The 27,425-nt window shown below is 53.1% G+C and overlaps 1 protein-coding gene across 1 annotated transcript; it reads left to right on the forward strand.

The window, feature by feature from the left end:
* The first annotated feature begins 7,481 nt into the window (after window positions 1-7,481).
* RP1L1 (RP1 like 1) lies at window positions 7,482-26,891 on the forward strand. Its single transcript, XM_054499076.1, has 4 exons — window positions 7,482-8,090; window positions 15,994-16,135; window positions 19,333-22,589; window positions 23,748-26,891. The coding sequence occupies exons 1-4, from the start codon at window positions 7,482-7,484 to the stop codon at window positions 26,889-26,891; spliced, it is 7,152 nt and encodes a 2,383-aa protein (XP_054355051.1).
* Window positions 26,892-27,425: the final 534 nt, after the last annotated feature.

A 27,425-nucleotide genomic window follows, 5' to 3' on the forward strand; every position in this document is an offset into this window, starting at 1 on the left:
AATTCATCCCACCCCCTCCTTTTAAATTTTTTTACTTTTTTTTTATATTTCATATTGTGATAAAATACACACAAGATAGAATTGGCCATCTGAACTGTTTGTAAGTGTACAGTCCTGTGCCATTGGTGTGCAACCACCATCACCAACCATCCCCAGAACTCCCCAGGGTGAAACTCTGCACCTCTGAAACATTAACTTCCCACTCCCACCTCCTCCCAGCCCTGGAGTCCCCCATCCTACTTTCTGTGTCTATGAAATTGACTGCTTTAGGGACCTCATACAAGTGAAATTATACAGCGTTTGTCTTTTGCAACCGGCTCATTTCTCTTCACGTAATGTCTTCAAGGTTCATCCACGTTGCAGCGTGGGCCAGATTTTCCTGCCTTTTTAAAGCTGAGTAACTCTCCTTTGTTTGTCTATATCGCATTTTGCTAATCTGTTCATCCACGGATGAATGTTTGGGTTGTTTCTACCCGTTGACTACTGTGAATAAAGCTGCAATGAACGTGGGTGTACACATATCCCTTTGAGCCCTGCTTTCAGTTCTTTTGGGGAGATACCCACAAATGGGATTTCTGGATCATGTGGCAATTCTATGGTTCCATTTTTGAGGACCCGCCATACTGTTTTCTACAGCAGCCACATCATTTGACCTTCCCACCAGCAATGTTCAAACTTCTCCCCATCCATGCCAACACGTGTCTTCTGGTTTTTACAGTAGCCGTTCTAATGGTGTGAAGTGGCATCTCACTGTGGTCCCTCCTTTTTTTTATGAGTCACATTCATCCACCTGCTAGGCCTGACCTGTCAGGTTGGAGCACACTGGCTCCTGACGCTCTTAGCACCCAGAATCAATCGAAATCACACTTGATGACGTGCTGTGGCTTTCTCGTGGAAATGCGAGCCATTGGTGCTTGGCTTTTTGTCATTCTGTCTTTCCCGAACTTTGATACACACAGATTTGGGTTTTTTTCCATGTGTGAATATATCTGAAATCAGGATGCATCTTTGCAATGAATGGCATGTCTTTGTCTTCGTTTGTCACTGTTTCTTTTTTTCATTCTTCCTTTCTTATTGGTTTGTAAAATACCAGTGCTCTTACGACCCGTGGCAAGTGCGAGCCACTGAAAGGTGGTGCTGAAAACGGCTGCCTGACCTCATGCGGCCAGTGTGGGCCTGTGGGGTGGTGGAGAGCCTGCAAAGGACCCAGCTCCCTGCTGTGTGCCCGCAGCTCTTGTTCTCTCTGGGGGCTGCGTGCCCCACGCGTTTTTCTCTGGGGACATGTGGGCTTCCCATCATGCTTGGCTTCTTTCAGTGATCCGCGTGTGATATTGATCAGCCCTTCAAGGTCTCGCAGCAGCCCTGTCCCCCACCCTGCTCAGCCCTCTGGGGCCTAGCTTGGGTTCCTGCCACTTGCATTCTCTCCTGCAAAGCCCAGCCTCCCCCATCCTCCTCCTATTCACTCTGTTCCTGAATCCACTGCCCCTGCTGCCTGCGCCCTCTGCCAGCCCCTTACCCAGCCTAGCCCACTTCTGTTCCCAGGGCTGCCAACAAAACTGTTTCTTCCCTGCAGGTCCGCCCTGCCCATTCCTCCACAGGGGCTGTCAACTCTTGGAGCATTTCCTGTGACTTCTATTTTTTCTCCTTTTGCCCCGTAATCTGTTTTTCCTTGCTCTGTCTGCCCCCTCCCACACACAGCTGGAAGGCCTCTGCTTTCCTTCCCTGCTTCCTCCCAAAATCCCCGGCACCGCCCCCTCCTTTTCCATCCCACAATGCTGCCCTCGCTGCCCGCCCCCCACCTGCACTGACTCAGCCTCCCCCCGGCTCTGATCGGTGCAAGTGGACCCTGGGGTTTGCTGGGGCCTTATCAGCCCCAGGGGTGGATCCCTCGGTCTCTGTGCTCACTGAGACCACCCACCACAGCTCCCTGCTTCCTGCCAGGCCCTCTGCTCCTGCGTGGTCCTGTCCACAGCCTGGGGTGCCTGGATGGTTCAGAAGTGAAATGTCGGAGCCTCGTCCAATGCATTCTACCTGCCCACACCTGAGGAGGCCCTTCCCTGTGTGGGAGGCGGGTCGGGAGGCACCTTTATCGCTCAGTCATGAGGTTTGGCTGGGCAGAAGCCCTCTGCCTATGGAGCATCTCACACCTCATCTAGATGCTTCCCCTCCCACCCCACCCCTGCCCCCCGGGGCTCCCCACTTGACCCCCAGCTGGGCATGGAGTGGAGAGCGGGGACCACACCCCACACCCGCCTTCCAGCCTGGCCCTTTCTTCCCTTTGTCCTTCCTCCCAGCATTTCCTGGCACCCCGAAGGCCCAGGTTCCTGGACTCACGCCCCAGGTGAGTGGCACTGGAGGAAGAGCCTTCTCCCTTCTGGGAGCTTCTGTGACCCTGTAGGTGGCCTGATTCCTGAGATGGTGGAGAGTTGCTTGGTGTAGGTAGGGTGTTCTGTCTCTGGGCCCGGCCTGGTGCCCACCCAGCATGTTTTGTTAAGAGGTCAGGTCTTCCCCTGCTCTTGCTTGGAGGAGAAACCTCATGATTTTGAAAGGAGGAAACCAGCAAGGGGAAAAGTGACTGATATGCGACTTTGCATATCAGCTGATTGTTCACCCTCGGTCCAGCTTCTGAAGGCCGGTCTGGAATGTAGGGATGCAGTGACTGTCCCCTGTCATCCACTGGACAAAGCGGGGGATCTGACAGGAGCCTCGGCTCCCACCCCCACCCAGGCTTCTTCCTAACTCAGAAACCCAGCTTCAGGGTCACTGAAGGTGAGGTGCTTGCTGTTGTCACTCTCTGGGGCCCACATCTCAGTGGGGCTCTTCCTACTCTACAAGACAGAAACCCCAACTCAAACCCACTCAGCCAAGGAGAGAATTGTCAGCTCATGGAACTGAAAAGCCCAGTTTTCCAGGCCGGGTTTTGAACACCCCGATGCAGGGATGGCAGGTGTCCGGCACCCAGAATGGCTCTGCTCCACCCTGACTCTACGGCAGCTGATCCCAGCTTGCAAGAAGCTTCCAACCTTTTCCTCCCAGCCTTCCATCCCAGCTTGCAAAAAGCCTCCAACCTTTTCCTCCCAGCCTTCCAACACCACCCAGATGGCCAGAGAAGACGCCAGGGCCATATCTATTTGCTGTGGTCCTAACTTCTTCCCAGAGCCAGAGAGGCTAATCCCTAAGTTGTTTTTAGGCTTCAGCTCAGGAGTCTCTGCATCACCTCCTCCAGGAGGCCTTCCTTGACCTGCACTGCCATTCCTTTTACTCTGCATTCAGTCACACCCAGTGTATATTGTGGTGTATGTGTGTGTGTGTATGTACACATATACACATCAGAACATTTATTACTGTGTGTAGGAGCATGTCTGTTTGTCACACTGGAATGTGAAGTTTCTGAAGATCAGTGCCATGTCCTACTAATGTTTGCATCCCAGGATGCCACGCAGAGCCTGATACAATAGATGCTCGGAAATCTTTGTTGGCTACATGAGAGAGGGAGTGATGAGTGACAGAATGTGTGGAGAATGTGATGAGTATTCTGAGAGTGAGGACTGTAAGGTGATGCCTCTTCCAAGAAGAAAACCTTCCACGTTTGCAATTTCCTTCCCCATGGCTGCAAGATAAGGTCATACTGGGGACAAGACAGTGCTGAAGACACAGTGATGCCGGGATATGGAGGTGCTGGGGACATGGTGATGCCGGGATATGGAGGTGCTGGGGACATGGTGATGCTGGGGATGTGGAGGTGCTGGGGACATGGTGATGCCGGGGATGTGGAGGTGCTGGGGACATGGTGTTGCCAGGGATGTGGAGGTGCTGGGGACATATTGGTTCTGGGACATGGTGATGCGGGGGACATGGTGATGCTGGGGACATAGTGGTGCTGGGGATATACATGGTCATTTTGGTGGCATGGTGATTCTGGGGGACAGGGTGACAATGAATCATAGCAATGCTGGGGACATGTGCTGTGCTGGGGACACAGCAATGCTGGGGACATGGTGACTCTGAGTGCATGTGATTCTAGAGACATGGTAATGCTGGGGACATGGAGGTCCTGGGAACATGGAGGTGCTACAGACGTGGCTTTGCTGGGGACACGGCAATGCTGGGGACATGATGATTCTGGGGACATGGAAGTGCTGGGGACATTGAGGTACTGGGGACATGGAGGTGCTAGGGACATGGTTATGCTGGGGACATAGTGGTCCTGGCTTCATGGTGGTTCTGGGGACATGGTGACTCTCAAGGCATGTGGTGGGAACATGGTAATGCTGGGGACATGGTGGTGCTAGAGATATGGTGGTGCTGGGGACATGGTAATGCTGGGTTCATGGAGGTATTGGGGACATGGAGGTGCTGGGGACATGGTAATGCTGGGTTCATGGAGGTATTGGGGACATGGTAATGCTGGGTTCATGGAGGTATTGGGGACATGGTAATGCTGGGTTCATGGTGGTATTGGGGACATGGAGGTGCTGGGGACATGGTAATGCTGGGTTCATGGAGGTATTGGGGACATGGTAATGCTGGGTTCATGGTGGTATTGGGGACATGGAGGTGCTGGGGACATGGTAATGCTGGGTTCATGGAGGTGCTGGGGACATGGTAATGCTGGGTTCATGGAGGTATTGGGGACATGGTAATGCTGGGTTCATGGTGGTATTGGGGACATGGAGGTGCTGGGGTTATGGTAATGCTAGAGGACACGGTCATTTTGGGGACGTGGTGATGCTGGGGGACATGGTGACACTGAAGACATGTTGGTATTGGGCACATGGTAGTGCTGGGCCACGGAAGTGCTGATGACATTGTGATGGTGAGAACATGGCGGCGTTGGGGACGTAATTGTGGAGCTGGGAACATGGCACATGGCGATGCTTGGGACATCGTAATGCTGGGAACACAGTGATGCTGAAGACATCATGGTGCTGAGGGACATGATGACACTAGGGACATGGCAGTGCTGGCAACATGGTGTTGCTGGGGATATAGTGATTCTAGGGGAAATGAAGCTGGATGATACAATAATGCTGGGACATGGTGCTGAGAGATACAGTGACACTGGGGATAAGGTGGGCTTCATTTCTTTAGCTCCCTCAGTGTGAGCCAGATGGATGCTCACAGTGGCGGGTGCAAATGAAAAGATGTTGGAAGAAGGGCCGTCCTGCAGCAGCGTCTGGGGGAGTGCTCCAGCCCTGCAGAAAGGTGAGCCGAGGGCTGGGAAGAGCAGCTTCAAGGGATTAAATGTTGGGCGGGAGGAGGTGGCCCAGCTAATTATAAAGCTTGTGTCACAGATGAGGGCAGATTATCAGGTCTTTTTCTGCACTACGATTTTGAAAAAGAGAGGAGAGTTCTTTCTCTTGGGACAGATGGGGCTACGTGGAGAGGAGGGTGAGAAGGGGAGATGGGGGCCCCAGCTACCCCAGAAATGGGCACAGTGGCCACAGCCAGGGAGGACCGCAGCTGCCTGTGGCCTGTAAACCAACAGGGGTCCTGGGCTGAGCCACCTGTAAGCTGGGACGACTCCTCGCCTCTGGTAAGTGCTCGGGGCCAGCTTCCAACAGGCCTGGCTCTAGGAAGCACCAGCTTGGCTCATCTGTGTGCATTTCTCAGCCCGACTCTGTGCACAACGCAGGGCTGGAGCCTTGGGGAGCACAGGTTCTGCCTCCTGGGCCCTGGTGGAGTTGGCCAGAAAGGGCGCAGGCCCAGATGTGGGAACTGTTGGAGAAGCCGCACTGAAGATGGGGTTCCCCAGGTTTTGGGGGCTGAGTAAAACTCTGCGAAGGAGGAAAGCGAGGCAGGGGCCACAGGACAGGGCCATATTGCAGGAAGCCCTTTGAGCCAGGCAGCTGGGTGGGATTGGGGAATTCCCATGTGAGCAAGAAGCAGGAGGTGAGGTGCCCAGAGCAGGCGTGGCCTCCTGGGCTGGGAAGAGCACAGAAACGCACAGAAGGCCTGTGCAGCCCTATGTGAGGCTCCTCTCTGGGGGACAGTAGGAGCAGGAATGGACTGTGGGAGACTGGCCTTTACCTCCCACAGCAGCTCTGAGCCCCCATCTTCCATGATGGCAGCAGTGGCTGGGATATTCACCTGTAGGGTTTATCATGCACCTTGCACAGACTTCAGGGGAATGTGAGAGGCAGCATCGTGTTTATATGAAAGCAAACCTCAATATATAATGAAGATACACAGCTTCAAACAGTGGGTTTGAATCACCCCCTCTGGGTTAAGGACACAGAGCTCCAAGTCTCCCTGTCTGTACCCTTGTCCCTGTGTGGCTTGAAACTCATGCCTTCCGCTTCAGCCCTCTCACCCAACATCTGGAAAGGGGGAGTCCGAGAAGGCGAGAACCCCCAGGGGCCACACAGGGAGACCTCATGAGCAGGGCTGCGCTGCCCGAGCCTCCCGAGTCTCCATCCAGCCTTCTTACCTCTGTGTTTCAAGGTCCTGTCTTTACTTACCCACCTCCTTAGAGACAAACTGCTAAAATACTATTCAAAAAAGTTCAAGGTTGGTGGAAGTGGGCAAGAGAAACAAGAGGAAGGAAAGAAATAAAGATTTATTGCTGGGCGTGGTGACTCATACCTGTAATCCCAGCACTTTGGGAGGCCGAGGTGGGTGAATCACCTGAGGTCAGGAGTTTGACCAGCCTGGCCAACATGGCAAAACCCCGTCTCTGCAAAAATACAAAAATTAGCCAGGTGTGGTGGCGTACAACTGTGATCCCAGCTACTCAGGAGACTGAGGCATGAAAATCGGTTGAACCCGGGAGGCGGAGGTTGCAGTGAGCTGAGATCACACCACTGCATTCCAGCCTGGGCAACAGAGCAAGACTCTGTCTCAAAAAAAAAAAAAAAAAAAATTGATTCTTGCTCAGTGTCAGCTGCTTTCATGTCTAGACTCATCTAATGATCATAACCACTATGCAGTGTGGCTATGGCTGCGTTTTACAGATGGGGGCCACCAAAGTCCAGATTGCATCTTCACCTTCTGGGCCACACAGGAGTAGGTGGTGGGGCTGGGATTTTTTTTTTTTTTGAGACAGGGTCTTGCTCTATTGCCCAGGCTAGAGTGCAGTGGCATGATCAGGGCTCATTGCAGCCTTAACTTGCCAGGCTCCAACCATCCTCCCACCTCAGCCTCCCAAGTAGCTGGGACCACAGGCACACACCATCTAGCTAATTTTTGTATTTTTGGTAGAGATGGGGTTTTGCCATGTTGCCCAGGCCAGTCTCAAACTCCTGAGCTCAAGCAATCCACAGGGCTGGAATTTGAACTCAGATCTGTCCCATGCCCAACTTTTGTCCTTCCTTCTGTTCCATCCAAATAGATTCACTTGCCTCTCCATAGTGGAGCGGAGCACATTTGGTATGGGCAGGAATCACCTCTATAAAGAAGGGAGACACAGGAAACACCAATCCCCAAGCTGCTCTCTGACCCCTCTTCCTCTGCCCTGTTATAGCTGCCAGAGCCCCCACACCATGAACAGCACCGCGAGGGATGCCCAGGCCCCGAGCCACCGTGAGTGCCTCCTGCCCTCTGTGGCTCGCACCCCCTCGGTCACCAAGGTCACGCCAGCCAAGAAGATCACCTTCCTCAAGCGAGGGGATCCACAGTTTGCTGGGGTCCGCCTGGCCGTTCACCAGCGCGCCTTTAAGACCTTCAGCGCCCTCATGGATGAGCTCTCCCAGCGCGTGCCTCTCTCCTTTGGGGTGCGCTCTGTCACCACACCCCGGGGCCTGCACAGCCTCAGCGCCCTGGAGCAGCTGGAAGATGGTGGCTGCTATCTCTGCTCTGATAAGAAGCCCCCCAAGACCCCCAGTGGACCAGGCCGGCCACAGGAGAGAAACCCCACTGCTCAGCACTTGCGGGATATCGAAGGCCAGCGTGAAGCCCCAGGAACCTCCTCCTCCCGGAAGAGTCTTAAAACCCCCCGGAGGATACTGCTAATTAAGAATACGGACCCTCGCCTCCAGCAGACAGTGGTTCTCAGTCACAGGAATACTAGGAACCTGGCTGCCTTTCTCAGCAAAGCCTCAGATCTCCTGCACTTTCCTGTGAAGCAGTTGTACACGACCAGCGGGAAAAAGGTAGGCTGTTGGGGTCTGACGTTTCCTTGAAAAAGTTCTTTAGACCTCAGGTCAAAATACTCACATGGAAGAGGGAGATTATTCCTTAAAAAGAGGCATTTGATTGCCCTGTTACTAATTAAAGGTGAATAGCATGGAGACACTCAGTAAAGTCAATAAATCAACAAGCAGCTGTAATTCATATTTTTAGGTATACTTAGAGAGCATGTGGTAAGTGGCAGGCATTGTGCCTTGTGTACTCTTTTTTTTTTTTTTTTGCTTTGTTTTTTTTGAGATGGAGTTTAACTCTTGTCACCCAGGCTGGAGTACAATGGCATGATCTCGGCTCACTGCAACCTCTGCCTTCTGGGTTCCAGTGATTCTCCTGTCTCAGCCTCTGAGTAGCTGGGATTACAGGCATGTGCCACCATGCCCAGCTAATTTTGTAGTTTTAGTAGAGACAGGGTTTCTCCATGTTGGTCAAGCTGGTCTTGAACTCCCAACCTCAGGTGTTCTGCCCGCTTCGGCCTCCCAAAGTGCTGGGATTACAGGCACGAGCCACCATGCCCAGCAGCCTTGTGTACTCTTATTGTTGTCTTATCCAATAACCTATTATTGCAGGAGTTCAGTGCAGGAAACAAACTACTCAAGTTACCTTAAGTAGAGAATGATTTAATACAGGGCATTGGAGGGCTTCATCTTTGGGAAGCTAGAGAGTGAATTGGAAGCTGGATCTGCAGGAATGGCTCCCAGCACGTGCAGGAAGCTGCTACCTCTGCTGGAAGCCACTATTATTATCGAGTTCAAGGACACTCGTGAATGTAATTTTTGCCTTTCCAGGTTCTGCAGAATATGAATTTCCACCAAAGGTGGGCAGAATGGAGGATGGAGGTTGACTGATCTAATTCAGTCTCCTCAAGATTCAGTCCTGTTGCTACTTAACATCTGTATGCATGATTCCACCAATACTTCATAAACATCATATCACTGGGCGCAGTGGCTCACGCCTGTAATCCCAGCACTTTGGGAGCTGAGGCAGGCGGATCATCTGAGGTCAGGAGTTCGAGATCAGCCTGGCCAACATGGCGAAACCCTATATCTACTAAAAATACAAAAATTAGCCAGGTGTGTTGGCACACACCTGTAATTCCAGCTACTCAGGAGGCTGAGGCAGGAGAATTGCTGGAACCTGGGAGGCAGAGGCTGCAGTGAGCCGAGATCGCACACTGTACTCCAGCCTGGGTGACAGAGCCAGACTCCATCTCAAAAAAAAAAAATCATATCATAACATCATTACAAAAACTTCATTATAAACATCAGCTACAGCAACATGCACTCATGTAGTAACAGAGCTCTCCCTCCTACAATCAAAAACACATTCACCTTCTCCCCACAATCACATTATCACTGGACCCTTCGTCTTCTATGCTGTGACAACCTCACCTTGATATCATCTATCTCAAGGTCTACTTACGTAGTCCAGCACCATCAAAGTACCCTATGTTAAGTAGTATAGGAAATAAAGAACAAAGAAAAGGGAAATTGATTAATATGTATACCTAGCAGAGCTGTGAAAAAAATTAGGCTATCTACTGCAAGGCCTTCGTTGGTGTTTAAAACTTCTTTTCACTCTCTACTCCCTGTTCCTCTGTCTCCCACCAGCACCTCAGCTGATTATGGTTATGTACTCAGCAGAGTGACCGAACCGTATTCCTGAGGGGTCTGAGCCCTTGGGGTTCCTCACTACATGGGCCATGATCTTGTGTTCATGTTTATCCCTGGACATGACAGCCAATGGGCTGCATGGGTAATAGATGACTTCCTCCCTATCCCATTGTGTAATAGTAGCCCTATTTCGCCTTCAGACAATCAAAACCAGCCACCCCGTCCAACACAGAACTTCCTTGTTGCCTATTGGTTCATTGTCATGAGAAGCCTTGTATGTCCAAAGTGACTGTCTCAGGTTTCAGCTCCATGGGGCCACTGTTGTGTCTTCCTTTTTTTTTTTTGAGAGAAGAGTCTCTTGTCGCCCAGGCTGGAGTGCAGTGGCGCGATCTCTGCTCACTGCAACCTCTGCCTCCTGGATTCAAGCAATTATCCTGCCTCAGCCTCCCAAGTAGTTGGGATTACAGGCATTCACCACTATGCCTGGCTAATTTTTGTATTTTTAGTAGAGATGGAGTTTCACTATATTGGCCAGGCTGGTCTTGAACTCCTGACCTCAGGTGATCCGCCCACCTCGGCCTCCCAAAGGGCTGAGACTACAGGCATGAGCCACCGCGCCCAGCCCACCATTGTGTCTTCTAAGGGGGAACATTCTCCCTTGGGTCCTGAGACCTCCAAACCCATGCCATAACCCATGCAGCTTACTTCTATGCAAAGAACTAATTTTATAGCAAAAGAAGTGAGACCGTGGACTAACATCCATGGAATTCACTGTATAGCTTGCAGAGACCAAAACTGCTGGGATGGAAAGCAAAATGTTTGCAGTGAGGTCACAGGTGTAGTAGACTAAGATACAGGTGTCTTAGTCCCCAGAGAAACAGCACTATGTGTCAGTTGCCATTTCAGAGCACATATCACATTCTGTAAGACAACACCCCAACATCATAAAGTGATGTCTTCCAGCTGCTGTCCAACTGGGTCTTCCGTAGAGTATTCCATTGTTCTATAAGTTAGAGCTGCTTTGGGTGATGGGGTACGTGGCCAAACGGTGAGTTTCATGGGTGTTAGTCCATCTTCTCACATCTTTGCTATAAAATCAGTCCTTGGGTGGAAGTAATCTTCATCGGTTTTGGCAAGGATGAGTAAAGCGTTCAGTGAGTCCATGGAGGGTGGAGAAGGATGATGGGCCAGGTGCAAAAGCTACCTGTGAAGCAGGATTACAGTTGGCACAGATTGCTGAATGCTACCATATCAGAGGGGTTCAATGTCATTAGCTTTCCACCAGGGGTCTGGCTGTGTCCCTCAAGGTCTGATATGAATCATTGGTCTCTGCTCTTAGCAGATCAGGCCCTGAGCAGAGGTGGCAGCCAGGTTTGCTTGAATGGAGGGTAGCGTCTGCTGCTAGTTGATGCTTCTTTGCCACTTTGTTCAGGAGCTGCCTGAGCATGCCCTGGGGTGGCTGGAGGAAGAGGATGATTGACTCTACAGAGCTGGTCAATGTATCCACAGGATTTTCACTTTTTGGTAAACATCCACATGGGACACCAATGTTCTTACCCTCTAGGCCAATTCTCAACGATCCATTCACAGGTCCTTCTCTGGACTTCCTGTCACCCATCCTCCAGTCCCCTTCCTTCCAAGCCCCTTGATTGTCAGATTTAACTGCTAACCACTGCCCATAAATTGCTCTAGAACCTCTTGCCATTGCTTCTTTCGAGTAGTCACTAAATCACACTGTCTCCTGGTTTTTCCTTTCCCACTGCCCTTCATGGCCGAAGTGCGTCTGTCATGCAGCAGCCAACTGTTGGTCGTGTCAACATACTCTGTGCAACCATCTGAAAGCCAGAACTGAATCTTTTCTTCTTCAGTTAGCTGGGAGGGGGAATTTCCCAGGAAGTCATAGGTGTGTGCTGAGGAGAGATGGGAACGCAGCAGGAGGAGATGAGCTGGGGTGTGAGCCACCTGCTCGAGCAACTTAACTGAGGCCTCAGTCAAGCTACTTGAGCCTGATCTAGTCCACGTCATCTCTACCTGGTGATCAGGGGCCACGTCTGTACACCACCGCTGTTTATGGCTTGATGGAACACCTAACACCCAGTTCAGCTGTCTTTCAGCCACCAGCAGAAGTAGTTCTGCATTTAAGTTTTGACAAGAGAAAAGAGACTCTTTGACACAAGAGAAAAGAGACTCTTTGACAGCAGTTGCAGAAGCCCCCAAGTCCTCTGGCCATCCTCGAACTAGGGCTTAGACCTTGAGCTTGCCATTTTTAAAAAGTGAAAAGCAGCCAGCCCACTCCATAGCCCTTGCAGCTCTTATTCTCATTGTAAGGGGCTATCCTGGCAGCCAGCGGAGGGTCAAAGTCCTGCTCTCAGGAAGCACTAGTTTCTACTATCAGAGGGGATCATCTAAGAAGTATTTTGTCACTGTGTGCCATGCGCTATGAGTGTCCCATTGTCACCAGTTTATCACCACCTTCAAATCAACCAGATGAGAACACGAATCCCAGATTCCTGTCCTTGAAGGTCCATTGCCTGCGGCCACCTCCGATGTGATACACTGTATAGCCATGCTTCAGTACAGGAAACAGAATCCTCTCTCAACATCTTTTTTTTTTTTTTTTTTTTTTTTGAGATGGAGTCTCCCTGTGTCACCCAGGCTGGAGTGCAGTGGCATGATCTTGACTCACTGCAACCTCTGCCCCCAAGGTTCAAGCGATTCTCCTGCCTCAGCCTCCCTGAGCAGCTGGGACTACAGGCACCTGCCACCATGCCCAGCTAATGTTTTTTTGTTGTTGTTCTTGTTTGTTTTGGGGTTTTTTTGTATTTTTAGTAGAGATGAGGTTTCACCATGTTGGCCAGGCTGGTCTTGAGCCCTTGACCTCAGATGATCTGCCCACCTTGGCATTCCAAAGTGCTGGGATTACAGGTGTGAGCCACTGTGCCCAGCCCTCTCGGCATCTTAAGCAGGAAGGAATTACACTCAGAGGGTTTGATGCTTAGAGATTCAGTGAAAGGCTGGAGGAGCACAGGCTGGGTTCCTGGAAAAGTTTCCCAGAATGTCACAAACCAAACTGTCAGGGATGTCTAGGAAATGAGGAAAGTGGGTTTTGGGTCTGAATTACCCCACCATTGCTGGAATCCCAAATGGGAACATGATGGGTACTAGAACAACGAGGGCGACTTTTGATATCTCAGCGGCACACACCTCTCTGCATCTTTGACTTCCTTTTGCTTGTGGCAAGAGTCAGGAACAAAAGGAAGATGGCCTGTGCTTCGCTGCCATGTTCCATGCCCTGTTCAAGTGCATCTAATTAGTGGGACTTCTTTCGCATTTAGATCCCAAGCTGCAAGAGAGTTCAGGAAAAGGGCTGGCAGCTTTCTAAACTCTGCAATACCTGGCCAGGCACGGTGGCTCACACCTGTAATCCCAGAACTTTGGAAGGCCGAGGCAGGTGGATCACTTGAGGTCAGGAGTTTGAGACCAGCCTGGCCAACACGGGGAAACCCCATCTCTACTAAAAATTCAAAATTAGCCAGGCATGGTGGTGCGTGCCTGCAGTCCCAGCTACTGGGAAGGCTGAGGCAGGAGAATCGCTTGAACCCAGGAGGTAGAGGTTGAACCCGAGAGGTGGAGGTTGCGCCACTGCACTACAGCCTGGGCGACACAGTGGGATTCCATCTCAGAAAAACAAAAAAAAACACCAAAACAAACAAAGAAACCTCTGCAGTACTGGAAAGCACACCAGAAAGAGAGTGGGATAGAAGCAGCTGGTATGGGGCATAGCATTTACTACACAAACTCTCGAGGTAGCTGATATTACTATTATTAATTTATTAATTACTATTATTAATATTTGAGACAGGGTCTGGTTCTGTTGCCCAGGTTGGAGTGCAGTGGCACAATCTCAGCTCATTGCAGCCTCGACCTCCTGGACTCAAGTGATCCTCCCATCTCAGCCTCCCAAGCAGCTGGGACTACAGGCACATGCCACTATGCCTGGCTAATTTTTTTGTTTGTTTGTTTGTTTGCTCTTTGTTTTTGAGATGGAGTTTCACTCTGTCACCCAGGCTGGAGTGCAGCGGCCCAATCTCAGCTCACTGCATCCTCCACCTCCCGGGTTGAAGCAATTCTCTGCCTCAGCCTCCCGAATAGCTAGGATTATAGGTGCCCGCCACCACGCCCAGCTAATTATTATTATTATTATTTTTTGTATTTTTAGTAGAGATGGCGTTTCACCACGATGCCCAGGCTGATCTCAAACTCCTGGACTCAAGGGACCTACCCGCCTCGGCCCCAAAAATTGCTGAGATTACAGTCGTGAGCCACTGCATCTGGCTGGTAGCTGATATTATTACCCCCTTGGGACAGATAAGAAAAGTGAGGCATAGAGGTTAAGTAATTTGCTCCTAGTTGCATGGCTGGCTAATGAGAGAGCCAACATTAATGCTTGGAAAATGAAAAAGAACATGCTCTGTGCTTTAAAGATGGAAATACATCCCCAAGCATTGCTAATTACAATGTAATGCAAGGATGCTTTTGAGTTAGTGGCATTACCGTGGACTAGCATGTGCCACATAGACAGACAAATGAGACGAGGTCCCTACCTTCAGTTAGGTACAGTTTAGTGGGTGCGGTGATGGGGAGAGAGCTGGCATAACATGAGTGAACTGGAGAAAAGTACTTAGGGTATTTTCACCTAGACTTATTGTAGAGCTGTGAGAGTTTCTGTAAATATAATGACCTCATTTCTCCCCAGGAAGGACTGCGACATGATTATCAACTTTCAGATTCCCTCCTGGATAGTTATTCTTGAAAATGCTCCTTTTCCTGTAGATTTTAGACTTCTACGTCTCCCTAGGAATGGGAGCATCATTTAGTCTTCAATTTTTTTCTTCTTCCCTGGAGAGTTTGATTGCCTAGAAGCATGGCTACATCCATGAATTGATAGACTTGGGTCATGTTTGCAATTTTTGATGGACTAGGAATCCAAATCAAAGAAGAAATTGACCTCTTCATTTAAAACAAACTTCTAGGCCAGGTGCGGTGGCTCACACCTGTAATCCCAGCACTTTGGGAGGCCGAGGCCAGCGGATCACGAGGTCAGGAGATCGAGACCATCCTGGCTAACACGGTGAAACCCCGTCTCTACTAAAAATACAAAAAATTAGCTGAGTATTGTGGCGGGCACCTGTAGTCCCAGCTACTCAGGAGGCTGAGGCAGGAGAATGGTGTGAACCCAGGAGGTGGAGCTTGCAGTGAGCCGAGATGCACCACTGCACTCCAGCCTGGGTGACAGAGCGAGACTCCATCTCAAAAAAAAAAAAAGAAAGAAAGAAAAAAACAAAAACAAAACTTCTAATTACCTAGACTGAAAGATCTGGTGCACAACAAACTTCTATGACATTTTTTGGGGAAGAGAATGTAATATTCCTTCTTTTTTTCATTTTTTTTTTTGTTAATGAGCATACCCTTATAATTTTAGAGAATGAAAAAGAACATGCTCTGTGCTTTAAAGATGGAAATACATTCCCCAGCATTGCTCATTACAATGTAATCCCATCAATAGTGCAAACTCTTAGATCTGCAGGTGCCTCTGGGTCCAGGGACCGGTTTCCTAGAAAGGAATTCTGCAGTGACATGGCCTGCCCTGAGCCCAGGAGTGCATAAGGGACATTCTAATGGGTCTGGGGAGGGTCAGGAGCCCAGAGACCATTGTAGGAGTCTGGAAGGGAAGGGGTCCCTGCAGGGAGAGTGGTGCCTAGCCCCTCTCCCCTCCACTTGAGCAGAGGCAACAGACTCAGATTGTACCAGAAAACACAGGTCAGGCAGCACAGAGGCTCCTCCATTTGGGAAAAGAGTGAGACAGTGAATCGGGCCCCACTGTGGGAGCTAGAGGGCATGCTGCTCCAGCTGCCTCAGGGAATACATATTCTAGAGGGTGGACATGTGGGCAGAAATGCAGCCTACAGAAGTCTTTTGCAGCAGGGGCATCCAGAGTGCCCTTCCATGACAGGCCTTACACCTGGTGGAGGGAGGGGTATAGCTAGAGCGGGAGATCATGGTGGTGGGACCTCAGCCTCCAGCTAGTGATGGAGGTGTTATGGGGAGTGGATAAGACCCCTCGTTGGACCAGGAGTCTGGGGTGAGATGTGCAGAAATCAGGACAGGGCTGGTGAGACTGGATCCTTCCTACCCAAGGCCTCAGGGTAGAGGGGTTTCTGCAGCCCAGGCCTCCTGACCCCGCCTGCTCCTCCCTCAGGTGGACTCGCTGCAGGCCCTGCTGCACAGCCCCTCTGTGCTGGTGTGTGCCGGGCATGAGGCCTTCAGACCCCCAGCCATGAAAAATGCCAGGAGAAGCGAGGCTGAAACTTTATCTGGGCTGACTTCAAGAAACAAAAATGGTGAGTTGGTTTTTGGGTTTCCCCCGTCTGATTTTCACTGGATAGTGGTTCAGTAGGACTGAGTGGATACCCTTCCAGGTAATTTAGGAAACTTCCCTTTGGCCCCAAATCTTGGGTATCCCAGTCATTTTGGGATCTCTCTTGCCTCTTCCTCCTTCTCAGTACTGTCAACCTTACTTGGGTTCAACATTTGACCAAGATAGGAGAGGGCAGTGTTTGGTATATAAAAGGAACAGAGGCTGGCACGGTGGCTCATGTCTGTAATTCCAGCTGTTTGGGGGGCAAAAGTGAGAGGATTGCTTGAGTCCAGGAGTTGGACACCAGCCCGGGCAACATAATGAGACACTGTCTCTAACAAAAAATACAAAAAAATAAGCCAGGCATAATGGCACATTCCTATAGTTTCAGCTACTTGGGAGGCTGAGGTGGGAGGATCCCTTGAGCCTAGGAGGTTGAGGCTGCAGTAAGCCGTGATCGCACCACTTCACTCCAGCCTGGGTGACACAGCAAGATCCCGTCTCAAAATAAATAAACAAATGGAACAGGGATTAAGAGATCTTGAACGTGAAGTTTCTAGAATCTAAAATCTTATTAAGAACCACAGGCGCAGAGGCTCACACCAGTATTCCTAGCAATTTGAGAGGCCAGGACAGGAAGATCACTTGAGCCCAGGAGTTCAAGACAAGCCTAGACAATAGAGCAAGACCCTGCCTCTACCACAAACATCAATAAGTACATGAACAAATTAGCCAGGCATGGTGGCACATGCCTGTGGTCCCAGCTACTCAGGAGGCTGAGGCGGGAGGATGATTTGAGCCCAGGAGTTTGAGACTTCAGTGAGTCATGATCGTGCCACTGCTCTCCAGCCTGGGCAACAGAGACCGTGTCTCAAAAAAGAAACAACTACAGTGGCCATGACATCATGGCAGCAATGGGCCGCGTGTGTGGCGTTGCATCCTTTCAGGGTCACGATGGTCTCAGGCAACAGTGGTGGCCTGCACGGGGGTCAAAAGGACTAAAACTAACCATGACCATGGATCATCCATCCATCCATCCATCCATCCATCCATCCATCCATCCAACCAACCATATATCCAGCCAAAGAGCCACAGTCTGGACTACGTTATTTTTTAAAACCACACACACTTATTTTTAAAAGCACAATTAACAAATGCAGTCTGACGATGGAAAAATTTGGTGAGTAAACAAAGTACTATCCTTTGTGAAAAGCTCAGAAACACCAAGAAGCACAGGCTCAGTGATAACTGTGGGTCAGGTACTGGAGGCACAAGGACATGCTCAGTGATCACTGTGGGTCAGGCACTGGAGGCACAAGGACAGGCTTGGTGATCACTGTGGGTCAGGCACTGGAGGCACAAGGACATGCTCGGTGATCACTGTGGGTCAGGCACTGGAGGCACAAGGACAGTTTACTCTGGGTCCCTCCCTGGAGGAGTCTCCAGTCTCATTTGGTCCCTGTGGAGGGGCAGGACTGGGCAAAGCCATCTTCTGCCCAGATGTGCACCTGGGGTTCTTTTGCTGGCCATATGGTCGGCCTCTGCTAGCCCTACCCTTTTGCCACATGTCGGCTCAGGAGATGGAATTTGTTTTTATTTATTTATTTATTTTTATTATACTTTAAGTTTTAGGGTACATGTGCACAACGTGCAAGTTTGTTACATATATATACATGTGCCATGCTGGTGTGCTGCACCCATTAACTCGTCATTTACATTAGGTATATCTCCTAATGCTATCCCTCCCCCCTCCCCCCAGGAGATGGAATTTGAAAGCACTTAGGGGCTTCATTCAGTTATTCTTTCTTTCTTTTTTTTTTTTCTTCCTTCCTTCCTTCCCTCCTTTCTTTCTTTCTTTTTTTTTTTTTTTTTTTTTTGACGACAGAGTCTTACTCTGTCACCCAGGCTGGAGTGCAGTGACACTATCTAGGCTCACTGCAACCTCTGCCTCTCGGGTTCAAGAGATTTTCTTGCCTTAGCCTCCTGAGTAGCTGCGATTACAGTCTCCCACCACCACGCCCAGCTATTTTTTTGTGTTTTTAGTAGAGATGGGGTTTCCCCATGTTGGCCGGGCTGGTCTCGAATTCCTGACCTCAGGTGATCCACCTGCCTCGGCCTCCCAATGTGCTGGGATTACAGGCATGAGCTATCGCGCCTGGCTCATTCTTTCTTACAGCCACTCATTTGCATCCCCAGCAGCCCTTTCTTCTCTTTTTCATGGCTGGGGTGCAGGCTTGACTAGCAGGACCTGAGATGGTTCGGCCAGGTCCTTCCCTTCAGCCATTTATCAACCAGGAGCTTGATGAGGGTTAGGGTGATAAATCACCACTAATAATCACAGAGCATATAACAGTTTACAATCAGGGTCATATGCAGCAGTTTATTGATTTCACCTGCTGTGCTGGGTGTGGGTATGAGGAGGGCCAGGAGCAAGCTCTGGGCACTGCCACTCTGCCTGCCAAGTCTGCCATCTCTCGAGAGCCTACTGTGTGCTAGCAACTATAGAGGAAGTTTTATATGCACAGCCATGCATCAATACGAACCAAACCAATCAATATTATGCTTATTTTACGGTTCAGAAAACAGGCTCTGCCAAAAACTATGCAGTTAGTAAGCGGCAGAGTTGAGATTGAATTCAGACTCAAGTTCTCCTTGCTAGACGATGCCAGTTCACAGACTGATAGCTCTGTGGATTGTCATTCTAGAATAGCTCCCCCCTTATCATGCTTTTTTTTTCTTTTCTGTTTTTAATGGTCTTGCTCTGTCATCCAGGCCGGAGTGCAGTGGTGCATAGCTCACTGCAGCCTCGACCTCTGGGACTCAGGGGATTCTCTTGCCTCAGCCTTCCGAGTAGCTAGGAAGCTGGGACTGTAGGGGCATACTACCGTGCTTAGCTAATTATTTTTTTACTTTTTTTTTTTTTTTTGTAGAGATGGTGTCTCACTAAGTTGTCCAGGCTGGTCTTGAAACCCTGAGCTCAAGCAATCCTCCCGCCTCAGCCTCCCAAAGTGCTTGGATTACAGGCCTGAGCCACCGCACACAGCTGTTACCATGCATTTTGGAGGCAGTGTTGATGTTCAGGTTGTGGGAGGCTCATGACTGTTTTATTCCTTTACCCTGATGCTGCCCCCATAGCTCACAATCTTTTCTTCTTTTCTTTTCCTCTTCACTGTGTGCCAGGGAGCTGGGGGCCAAAGACGAAGCCGAGTGTGATCCATTCGCGGTCCCCGCCAGGCAGCAGGCCACGGCTGCCAGAAAGGCCTGGTCCTAGCAACCCCCCGGCGGGCCCTGCTCCTGACAGGCACCCTCAGGACACGCCAGCTCAGCCGGGCCCGCTGGTGGCCGGCGATGACATGAAGAAGAAGGTCCGCATGAATGAGGACGGCAGCCTGTCGGTGGAGATGAAAGTCCGCTTCCACCTGGTTGGCGAGGACACGCTCCTGTGGTCCCGGAGAATGGGCAGGGCCAGCGCCCTCACGGCAGCCAGTGGGGAAGACCCCGTTCTGGGGGAGGTGGACCCCCTCTGCTGTGTGTGGGAGGGCTACCCTTGGGGCTTCTCAGAGCCTGGGGTGTGGGGACCCCGGCCCTGCAGGATGGGATGCAGGGAAGCCTTTGGCCGAGGCGGGCAGCCAGGGCCCAAGTATGAAATCTGGACGAATCCCCTGCACGCCTCCCAGGGGGAGAGAGTGGCAGCTCGGAAGAGGTGGGGACTGGCCCAGCACGTCCGCTGCAGTGGCCTGTGGGGCCACGGGACTGCTGGGAGGGAGAGATGCAGCCAGGACAGTGCCAGCCCAGCCTCCAGCACCGGCCTCCCCGAGGTCTCGGAGCCAGACTCCTCCTGCTGCCCCAGGACCCCGGAGGACGGGGTGGACAGCAGCAGCCCCTCTGCCCAAAGAGGGGCTGAGCGGAAAGCTGGAGGGAGCCTGGGTGAGGACCCCGGCCTGTGCACAGATGGAGCAGGGCTGGGTGGCCCAGAGCAAGGTGGCCGCCTGACACCCAGGGCCCGGAGTGAGGAGGGGGCTTCTTCAGACTTGTCAGCCAGCACCGGATCTCACGAGGGATCCAGCGAATGGGATGGGCGGCCCCAGGGCTGTCCAGGCAAGGCAAGGGCCGAGACCTCTCAGAAGGAGGCCACCGAGGGAGGCGACCCCGGTTCTCCAGCCCTGAGTCTTTCATCTTTAAGGAGTGAGGACCTGCAGGCAGAGATGCAAGGACAGGGTACCGAGCAGGCCAGGGGGGCATCTGTGACAAAGGAGCCTCTGGTTCCAGGCCTTTCCGGCTCCTGGGACTCGGAAGGAGCCTCTTCCACCCCTTCCACCTGCGCTTCATCTCAGCAGGGGTGGAGAAAGCATAGAAGCCGGGCCAGTGCAATGTCCTCACCCAGCAGCCCTGGCCTTGGCCGAGTGGCCCCGAGAGGCCATCCCAGGCATTCTCACTACTGCAAGGACACCCACAGCCCACTGGACTCCTCTGCAACCAAGCAAGTGCCGAGGCCTCCTGAGCAGCGAAGGGCCTGCCAGGATGGCTCAGTGCCACGATCTTCTGGAAGCTCATCGAGCACCAGGACCCAGGCCTCCGGGAACCTGAGACCTCCCTCCTCGGGATCTCTTCCTTCCCAGGACCTTCTGGGAACCAGCAGTGCCACTGTCACCCCTACAGGCCACTCAGATTTTGCTTCTGGAGTCTCCCTGCACAACGCTCCCTCTGCCGGGCGGGCAGGGGACGCGGGGTCCAGGACATGCTTGCCGGCCCCCATACCGCCCCACACATCCGACTCCTGCTCAAAATCTGGGGCTGCCAGCCTGGGGGAAGAGGCCAGGGACACGCCTCAGCCCTCCTCACCCTTGGTTCTGCAGGTTGGATGGCCTGAGCAAGGGGCGGTGGGCCCCCACCAAAGCCGCTGCTGCTCACAGGCTGGGACGCAGCCGGCCCAAGAGGCCCAGTGGGGACCCTCCCCTGAGGCCAGCTGGCTGTGTGGCAGGTACTGTCCCACCCCGCCCAGGGGGCGGCCCTGCCCCCAGAGGCGCTCTTCCAGCTGTGGGAGCACCAGCAGCAGCCACCGAAGTGCTGCCCAGGGGCCAGGTGGGAGCCAGCAGGAGGAGGGGACACGCCAGGCAGGCCCCACGCCGTCCCCGGGCCCCAATTCAGGGGCATCAAGGAGAAGCAGTGCCAGCCAGGGTGCGGGGTCTGGGGGGCTGTCCCAGGAGAAGACCTCGAGGAGTGGGGGAGGCCCCCAGGGGCAGGAGGAGGCCAGTGGTGTGTCACCCAGCTCTCTGCCCCGATCATCTCCAGAAGCTGTGGTCCGTGAATGGCTGGACAACATTCCAGAAGAGGCCATACTCATGACATATGAGATGGTGGACGAGACCACAGGTGCAGCCGGGGGTGGCCTGAGAGGACCCGAGGTGGACCCTGGGGATGACCATTCTCTGGAAGGCCTGGGGGAGCCAGCTCAGGCGGGACAACAGTCCCTGGAAGGGGACCCCGGCCAGGACCCAGAGCCAGAGGGAGCCCTCCTGGGGAGTAGGGACAGTGGTCCCCAATCAGGAGAGGGTGTCCCCCAAGGGGCAGCTCCAGAGGGAGTTTCCGAGGCCCCTGCAGAGGCCGGAGCAGACAGAGAGGCCCCAGCCGGCTGCGAGGTGAGCCTGCGGGCACTTCCTGGCCGGGTGTCTGCCTCCACGCAGATCATGAGGGCGCTGATGGGCTCCAAGCAGGGCCGGCCCAGCAGCGTGCCCGAAGTGTCTAGGCCCGTGGCCAGGAGGCTCAGCTGCTCAGCCGGGGCCCTCATTACTTGTCTGGCCAGTCTCCAGTTATTTGATGAAGACCTTGGGTCTCCTGCCAGCAAAGTGAGGTTCAAAGACTCCCCTCGGTACCAGGAGCTGCTCAGCATCTCGAAGGACCTGTGGCCAGGATGTGACCTTGGGGAAGACCAGCTGGACTCAGGCCTCTGGGAGCTCACATGGAGCCAGGCTCTGCCGGACCTTGGGTCCCATGCCGTGACAGAGAACTTCACGCCCACGTCCTCCTCTGGTGTGGACGTCAGCAGCAGCTCTGGAGGCTCAGGGGAGAGCAGCATACCCTGTGCCATGGACGGCACCCTAGTCCCACAGGGGACAGAGCTGCCCCTGAAAACCTCCAACCAGAGGCCTCATTCCAGAACCTCTGAGAACCCAGGGGATCTGGAAAACCAACAGCAGTGTTGTTTCCCAACCTTCTTGAATGCCGGAGCCTGCGCTTGTGCCACCAATGAGGATGAAGCAGAAAGAGACAGTGAGGAGCAGAGGGCGAGCTCCAACCTGGAGCAGTTAGCTGAAAACACAGTGCAAGAAGAGGTGCAATTAGAGGAAACTAAAGAAGGAACAGAAGGAGAAAGGCTGCAAGAAGGGGGGGTGCAGTTAGAGGAAACTAAAACAGAAGAAGGGCTGCAGGAAGAGGGGGTGCAGTTAGAGGAAACTAAAGAAACAGAAGGGCTGGAAGAAGAGGGGGTGCAGTTAGAGGAAACTAAAACAGAAGAAGGGCTGCAGGAAGAGGGGGCGCAGTTAGAGGAAACTAAAACAGAAGAAGGGCTGCAGGAAGAGGGGGCGCAGTTGGAAACTAAAGAAACAGAAGGGCTGGAAGAAGAGGGGGTGCAGTTAGAGGAAACTGAAACAGAAGAAGGGCTGCAAGAAGAGGGGGTGCAGTTAGAGGAAACTAAAGAAACAGAAGGGCTGGAAGAAGAGGGGGTGCAGTTAGAGGAAACTAAAACAGAAGAAGGGCTGCAGGAAGAGGGGGCGCAGTTAGAGGAAACTAAAACAGAAGGGCTGGAAGAAGAGGGGGTGCAGTTAGAGGAAACTGAAACAGAAGAAGTGCTGCAAGAAGAGGGGGTGCAGTTAGAGGAAACTAAAGAAACAGAAGGGCTGGAAGAAGAGGGGGTGCAGTTAGAGGAAACTAAAACAGAAGAAGAGCTGCAGGAAGAGGGGGCGCAGTTAGAGGAAACTAAAACAGAAGGGCTGGAAGAAGAGGGGGTGCAGTTAGAGGAAACTGAAACAGAAGAAGGGCTGCAAGAAGAGGGGGTGCAGTTAGAGGAAACTAAAACAGAAGAAGGGCTGCAGGAAGAGGGGGTGCAGTTAGAGGAAACTAAAGAAATGGAAGAAGGGCTGCAAGAAAAGGGGGCACAGTTAGAGGAAACTAAAGAAACAGAAGAAGGGCTGCAAGAAGAGGGGGTGCAGTTAGAGGAAACTAAAGAAACGGAAGAAGGGCTGCAAGAAGAGGGGGTGCAGTTAGAGGAAACTAAAGAAACAGAAGAAGGGCTGCAAGAAAAGGGGGTGCAGTTAGAGGAAACTAAAATAGAAGGGCTGCAAGAAGAGGGGGTGCAGTTAGAGGAAACTGAAACAGAAGAAGGGCTGCAAGAAGAGGGGGCGCAGTTAGAGGAAACTAAAGAAACAGAAGAAGGGCTGCAAGAAGAGGGGGTGCAGTTAGAGGAAACTAAAACGGAAGAAGGGCTGCAAGAAGAGGGGGTGCAGTTAGAGGAAACTAAAACAGAAGAAGGGCTGCAAGAAGAGGGGGTGCAGTTAGAGGAAGCTAAAGAAACAGAAGGAGAAGGGCTGCAAGAAGAGGGGGTGCAGTTAGAGGAAACTAAAGGAACAGAAGGAAAAGGACAGCAAGAAGAAGAGGTGCAGTTAGAGGAAACTGAAGAAACAGGAGGAGAAGGGCTGCAAGAAGAGGGGGCGCAGTTAGAGGAAGTTAAAGAAGGACCAGGAGGAGGACTGCAAGGAAAGGCTCTTGAAGAGGGTCTCAAAGAGGAAGGACTTCCAGAAGAAGGAAGTGTCCACGGGCAGGAATTGTCAGAGGCCAGCTCTCCAGATGGGAAAGGCTCCCGGGAAGATGACCCAGTCCAGGAGGAGGAAGCAGGAAGAGCCTCTGCCTCTGCAGAGCTGTGCCCCCCAGAGGGCACAGAGGAACCCACAGAGCCCCCTAGTCATCTCAGCGAGACGGATCCAAGTGCCAGCGAGAGTCAAAGTGGCTCCCAGCTTGAGCCTGGCTTGGAAAAGCCTCCCGGAGCCACCGTGACGGGCCAAGAGCACACGCAGGCCCAACTCACCCAGGGGGCTGCAGAGAGGAGCTCTTCAGCTGCCTGCAGAGCGGCTCTGGACTGCGACCCCATCTGGGTGTCCGTGTTACTGAAGAAGACGAAGAAGGCCTTCCTGGCCCACCTTGCCAGCGCGGTGGCTGAGCTCCGAGCACGCTGGGGTCTGCAGGACAACGATCTGCTGGACCAGATGGTGGCCGAGCTGCAGCAGGACGTGGCCCAGCGCCTCCAGGACAGCACCAAGAGAGAGCTCCAGAAGCTCCAGGGCCGGGCGGGGCGGATGGTGCTGGAGCCTCCCAGGCAGGCCCTCACTGGGGAGCTGCTCCTGCAGACCCAGCAGCGTAGACACCGTCTCCGGGGCCTGCGAAACCTCTCGGCCTTCTCTGAGCGGACCCTGGGCCTGGGGCCCCCCTCCTTCACCCTGGAGGACGAGCCAGCCCTCAGCACAGCCCTGGGGAGCCAGCTGGGTGAGGAGGCGGAGGGCGAGGAGTTCTGTCCCTGCGAGGCCTGCGTGAGGAAGAAAGTGAGCCCTACGTCCCCCAAGGCCACAATGGGGGCAACCAGAGGTCCCATCAAAGAGGCCTTTGACCTGCAGCAGATTCTGCAGAGGAAGAGGGGAGAACACACCGATGGGGAGGCAGCAGAGGTGGCCCCTGGCAAGACCCACACAGACCCCACGAGCACCAGGACTGTCCAGGGGGCTGAGGGAGGGCTGGGGCCGGGGCTGAGCCAGGGGCCTGGAGTGGACGAGGGTGAGGACGGCGAGGAGAGCCAGAGACTCGACAGAGACAAAGATCCCAAACTGGGGGAGGCAGAGGGAGATGCAATGGCTCAGGAGAGTAAAGGGAAAACCCACGACAGCGAAACCAGTGCGGGCAGCGAGCTGGGGGAAGCCGAGCAGGAGGGAGAGGGCATAAGTGAAAGGGGAGAAACTGGGGCCCAGGGCTCTGGGCATGAGGACAACTTGCAGGGTGAAGCTGCGGCAGGAGGTGACCAAGATCCAGGACAGAGTGATGGGGCCGAAGGCATAGAGGCCCCGAAGGCTGAAGGGGAGTCCCAGCCAGAGTCAGAAGGTGTAGAGGCCCAGGAGGCTGAAGAGGAGTCCCAGCCAGAGTCAGAAGGTGTAGAGGCCCAGGAGGCTGAAGAGGAGTCCCAGCCAGAGTCAGAAGGTGTAGAGGCCCCAGAGGCAGAAGGGGAGTCCCAGCCAGAGTCAGAAGGTGTAGAGGCCCAGGAGGCAGAAAAGGAGGCCCAGGAGGCTGAAGAGGAGGTCCAGCCAGAGTCAGAAGGTGTAGAGGCCCCAGAGGCAGAAGGGGAGGCCCAGGAGGCAGAAAAGGAGGCCCAGCCAGAGACAGAAAGTGTAGAGGCCCTGGAGACTGAAGGGGAGGACCAGCCAGAGTCAGAAGGCGCAGAGGCCCAAGAGGCAGAAGAGGAGGCCCAAGAGGCAGAAGAGGAGGCCCAGGAGGCAGAAGGGGAGGCCCAGCCAGAGTCAGAAGTTGTAGAGGCCCCAGAGGTTGAAGGGGAGATGCAGGAGGCAGAAGGGAAGGCCCAGCCAGAGTCAGAAGGTGTAGAGGCCCCAGAGGTTGAAGAGGAGACCCAGAAGACAGAAGGGGGTGCCCAGCCAGAGTCAGATGGTGTAGAGGCCCAGGAGGCAGAAGAGGAGGTCCAGGAGGCAGAAGGGGAGGTCCAGGAGGCAGAAGGGGAGGCCCAGCCAGAGTCAGAAGGTATAGAGGCCCAGCCAGAGTCAGAAGGTGTAGAGGTCCAGGAGGCAGAAGGGGAGGCCCAGCCAGAGTCAGAAGGTGTAGAGGCCCCAGAGGTTGAAGAGGAGACCCAGAAGACAGAAGGGGGTGCCCAGCCAGAGTCAGACGGTGTAGAGGCCCAGGAGGCAGAAGAGGAGGTCCAGGAGGCAGAAGGGGAGGCCCAGCCAGAGTCAGAAGGTGTAGAGGCCCAGGAGGCAGAAGAGGAGGTCCAGGAGGCAGAAGGGGAGGCCCAGCCAGAATCAGAAGGTGTAGAGGCCCCAGAGGCTGAAGGGCAGGCCCAGCCAGAGTCAGAAAGTGTAGAGGCCCCAGAGGCAGAAGGGGAGGCCCAACCAGAGTCAGAAGGTGTAGAGGCCCTGGCAGCTGAAGAGGAGGCCCAGCCAGAGCCAGAAGGCGTAGAGGCCCCGGAGGCTGAAGGGGAGGCCCAGCCAGAGTCAGAAGGAGAAACTCAAGGTGAGAAAAAGGGGAGCCCTCAGGTCAGTCTAGGGGATAGCCAGTCTGAGGAGGCTTCTGAAAGCATCAGCCCAGTCCCTGAGGACAGGCCCACTCCACCCCCTTCCCCAGGTGGAGACACTCCCCACCAAAGGCCAGGCTCCCAAACAGGCCCTTCCTCCTCCAGAGCATCCTCTCGGGGCAACTGCTGGTGGAAAGACTCAGAAAATGACCATGTACGTGGAGACACAAGGAGCCCTGACGCCAAGTCCATGGGGGCCCTTCATGCAGAGAGGAAGGCCACCAGGATGTACCCAGAAAGTTCCACTTATGAGCAAGAAGAGGCCCGTTTGGGCCCAAGGACTCCAGAGCAGGGGGCCAGTGAAGGCTGTGACCTACAAGAGGACCAGGCACTTGGAAGTCTCACCCGCACCGAGGCAGTGGGCAGGGCAGACGGCTTTGGCCAAGATGACTTAGATTTCTAGACAAGATCAAGCTACAAAACGATCATGAGCTTGGGAGCTCTGTTTTTATTCATATTTTTTCTACAAAACTGAGCAACGTTCAGTCCACTGGAGACGTCCACAGTACATGGACAAAGACCAAGGACTTGCCAAGGACACAGCCCATGCCATGCTGTCCCAGGACTCTAAGTCCAGAAGCTTCAGAGAGCTCTGTGGCCCGTCCCACACACAGTGTGAAGAAAGGGGGGTCTGCGGATCTGCCCGGTTATCGGAGGTCAGCCCAGCTCCCGTTCATTTGTCTGCAGAGCCCGAAAGATGCAACTGATTGGAAAGGCTCCAGTTTAGCTTTTGTTTGTGGGTTTGTTTTCTGCTAGCAAGTGTTTCTCTCCGTCTTTTCCCTATTGATCTCCTGTTACTTTTCTCCTTGGCCTCTGTTGGCACTCACCTCATTTGACTTTGAGATGCTTTTTTTCTAGTCTTGAATATATTTGGTGACTCTGCAGAAATACTTGGGCAAAGCAGGTAACTTCAGAGTCATTGGATAAAGTTTGTTCT

This window comes from Pongo pygmaeus, chromosome 7, assembly GCF_028885625.2.
Source record: "Pongo pygmaeus isolate AG05252 chromosome 7, NHGRI_mPonPyg2-v2.0_pri, whole genome shotgun sequence".
NCBI lineage: Eukaryota > Metazoa > Chordata > Mammalia > Primates > Hominidae > Pongo > Pongo pygmaeus.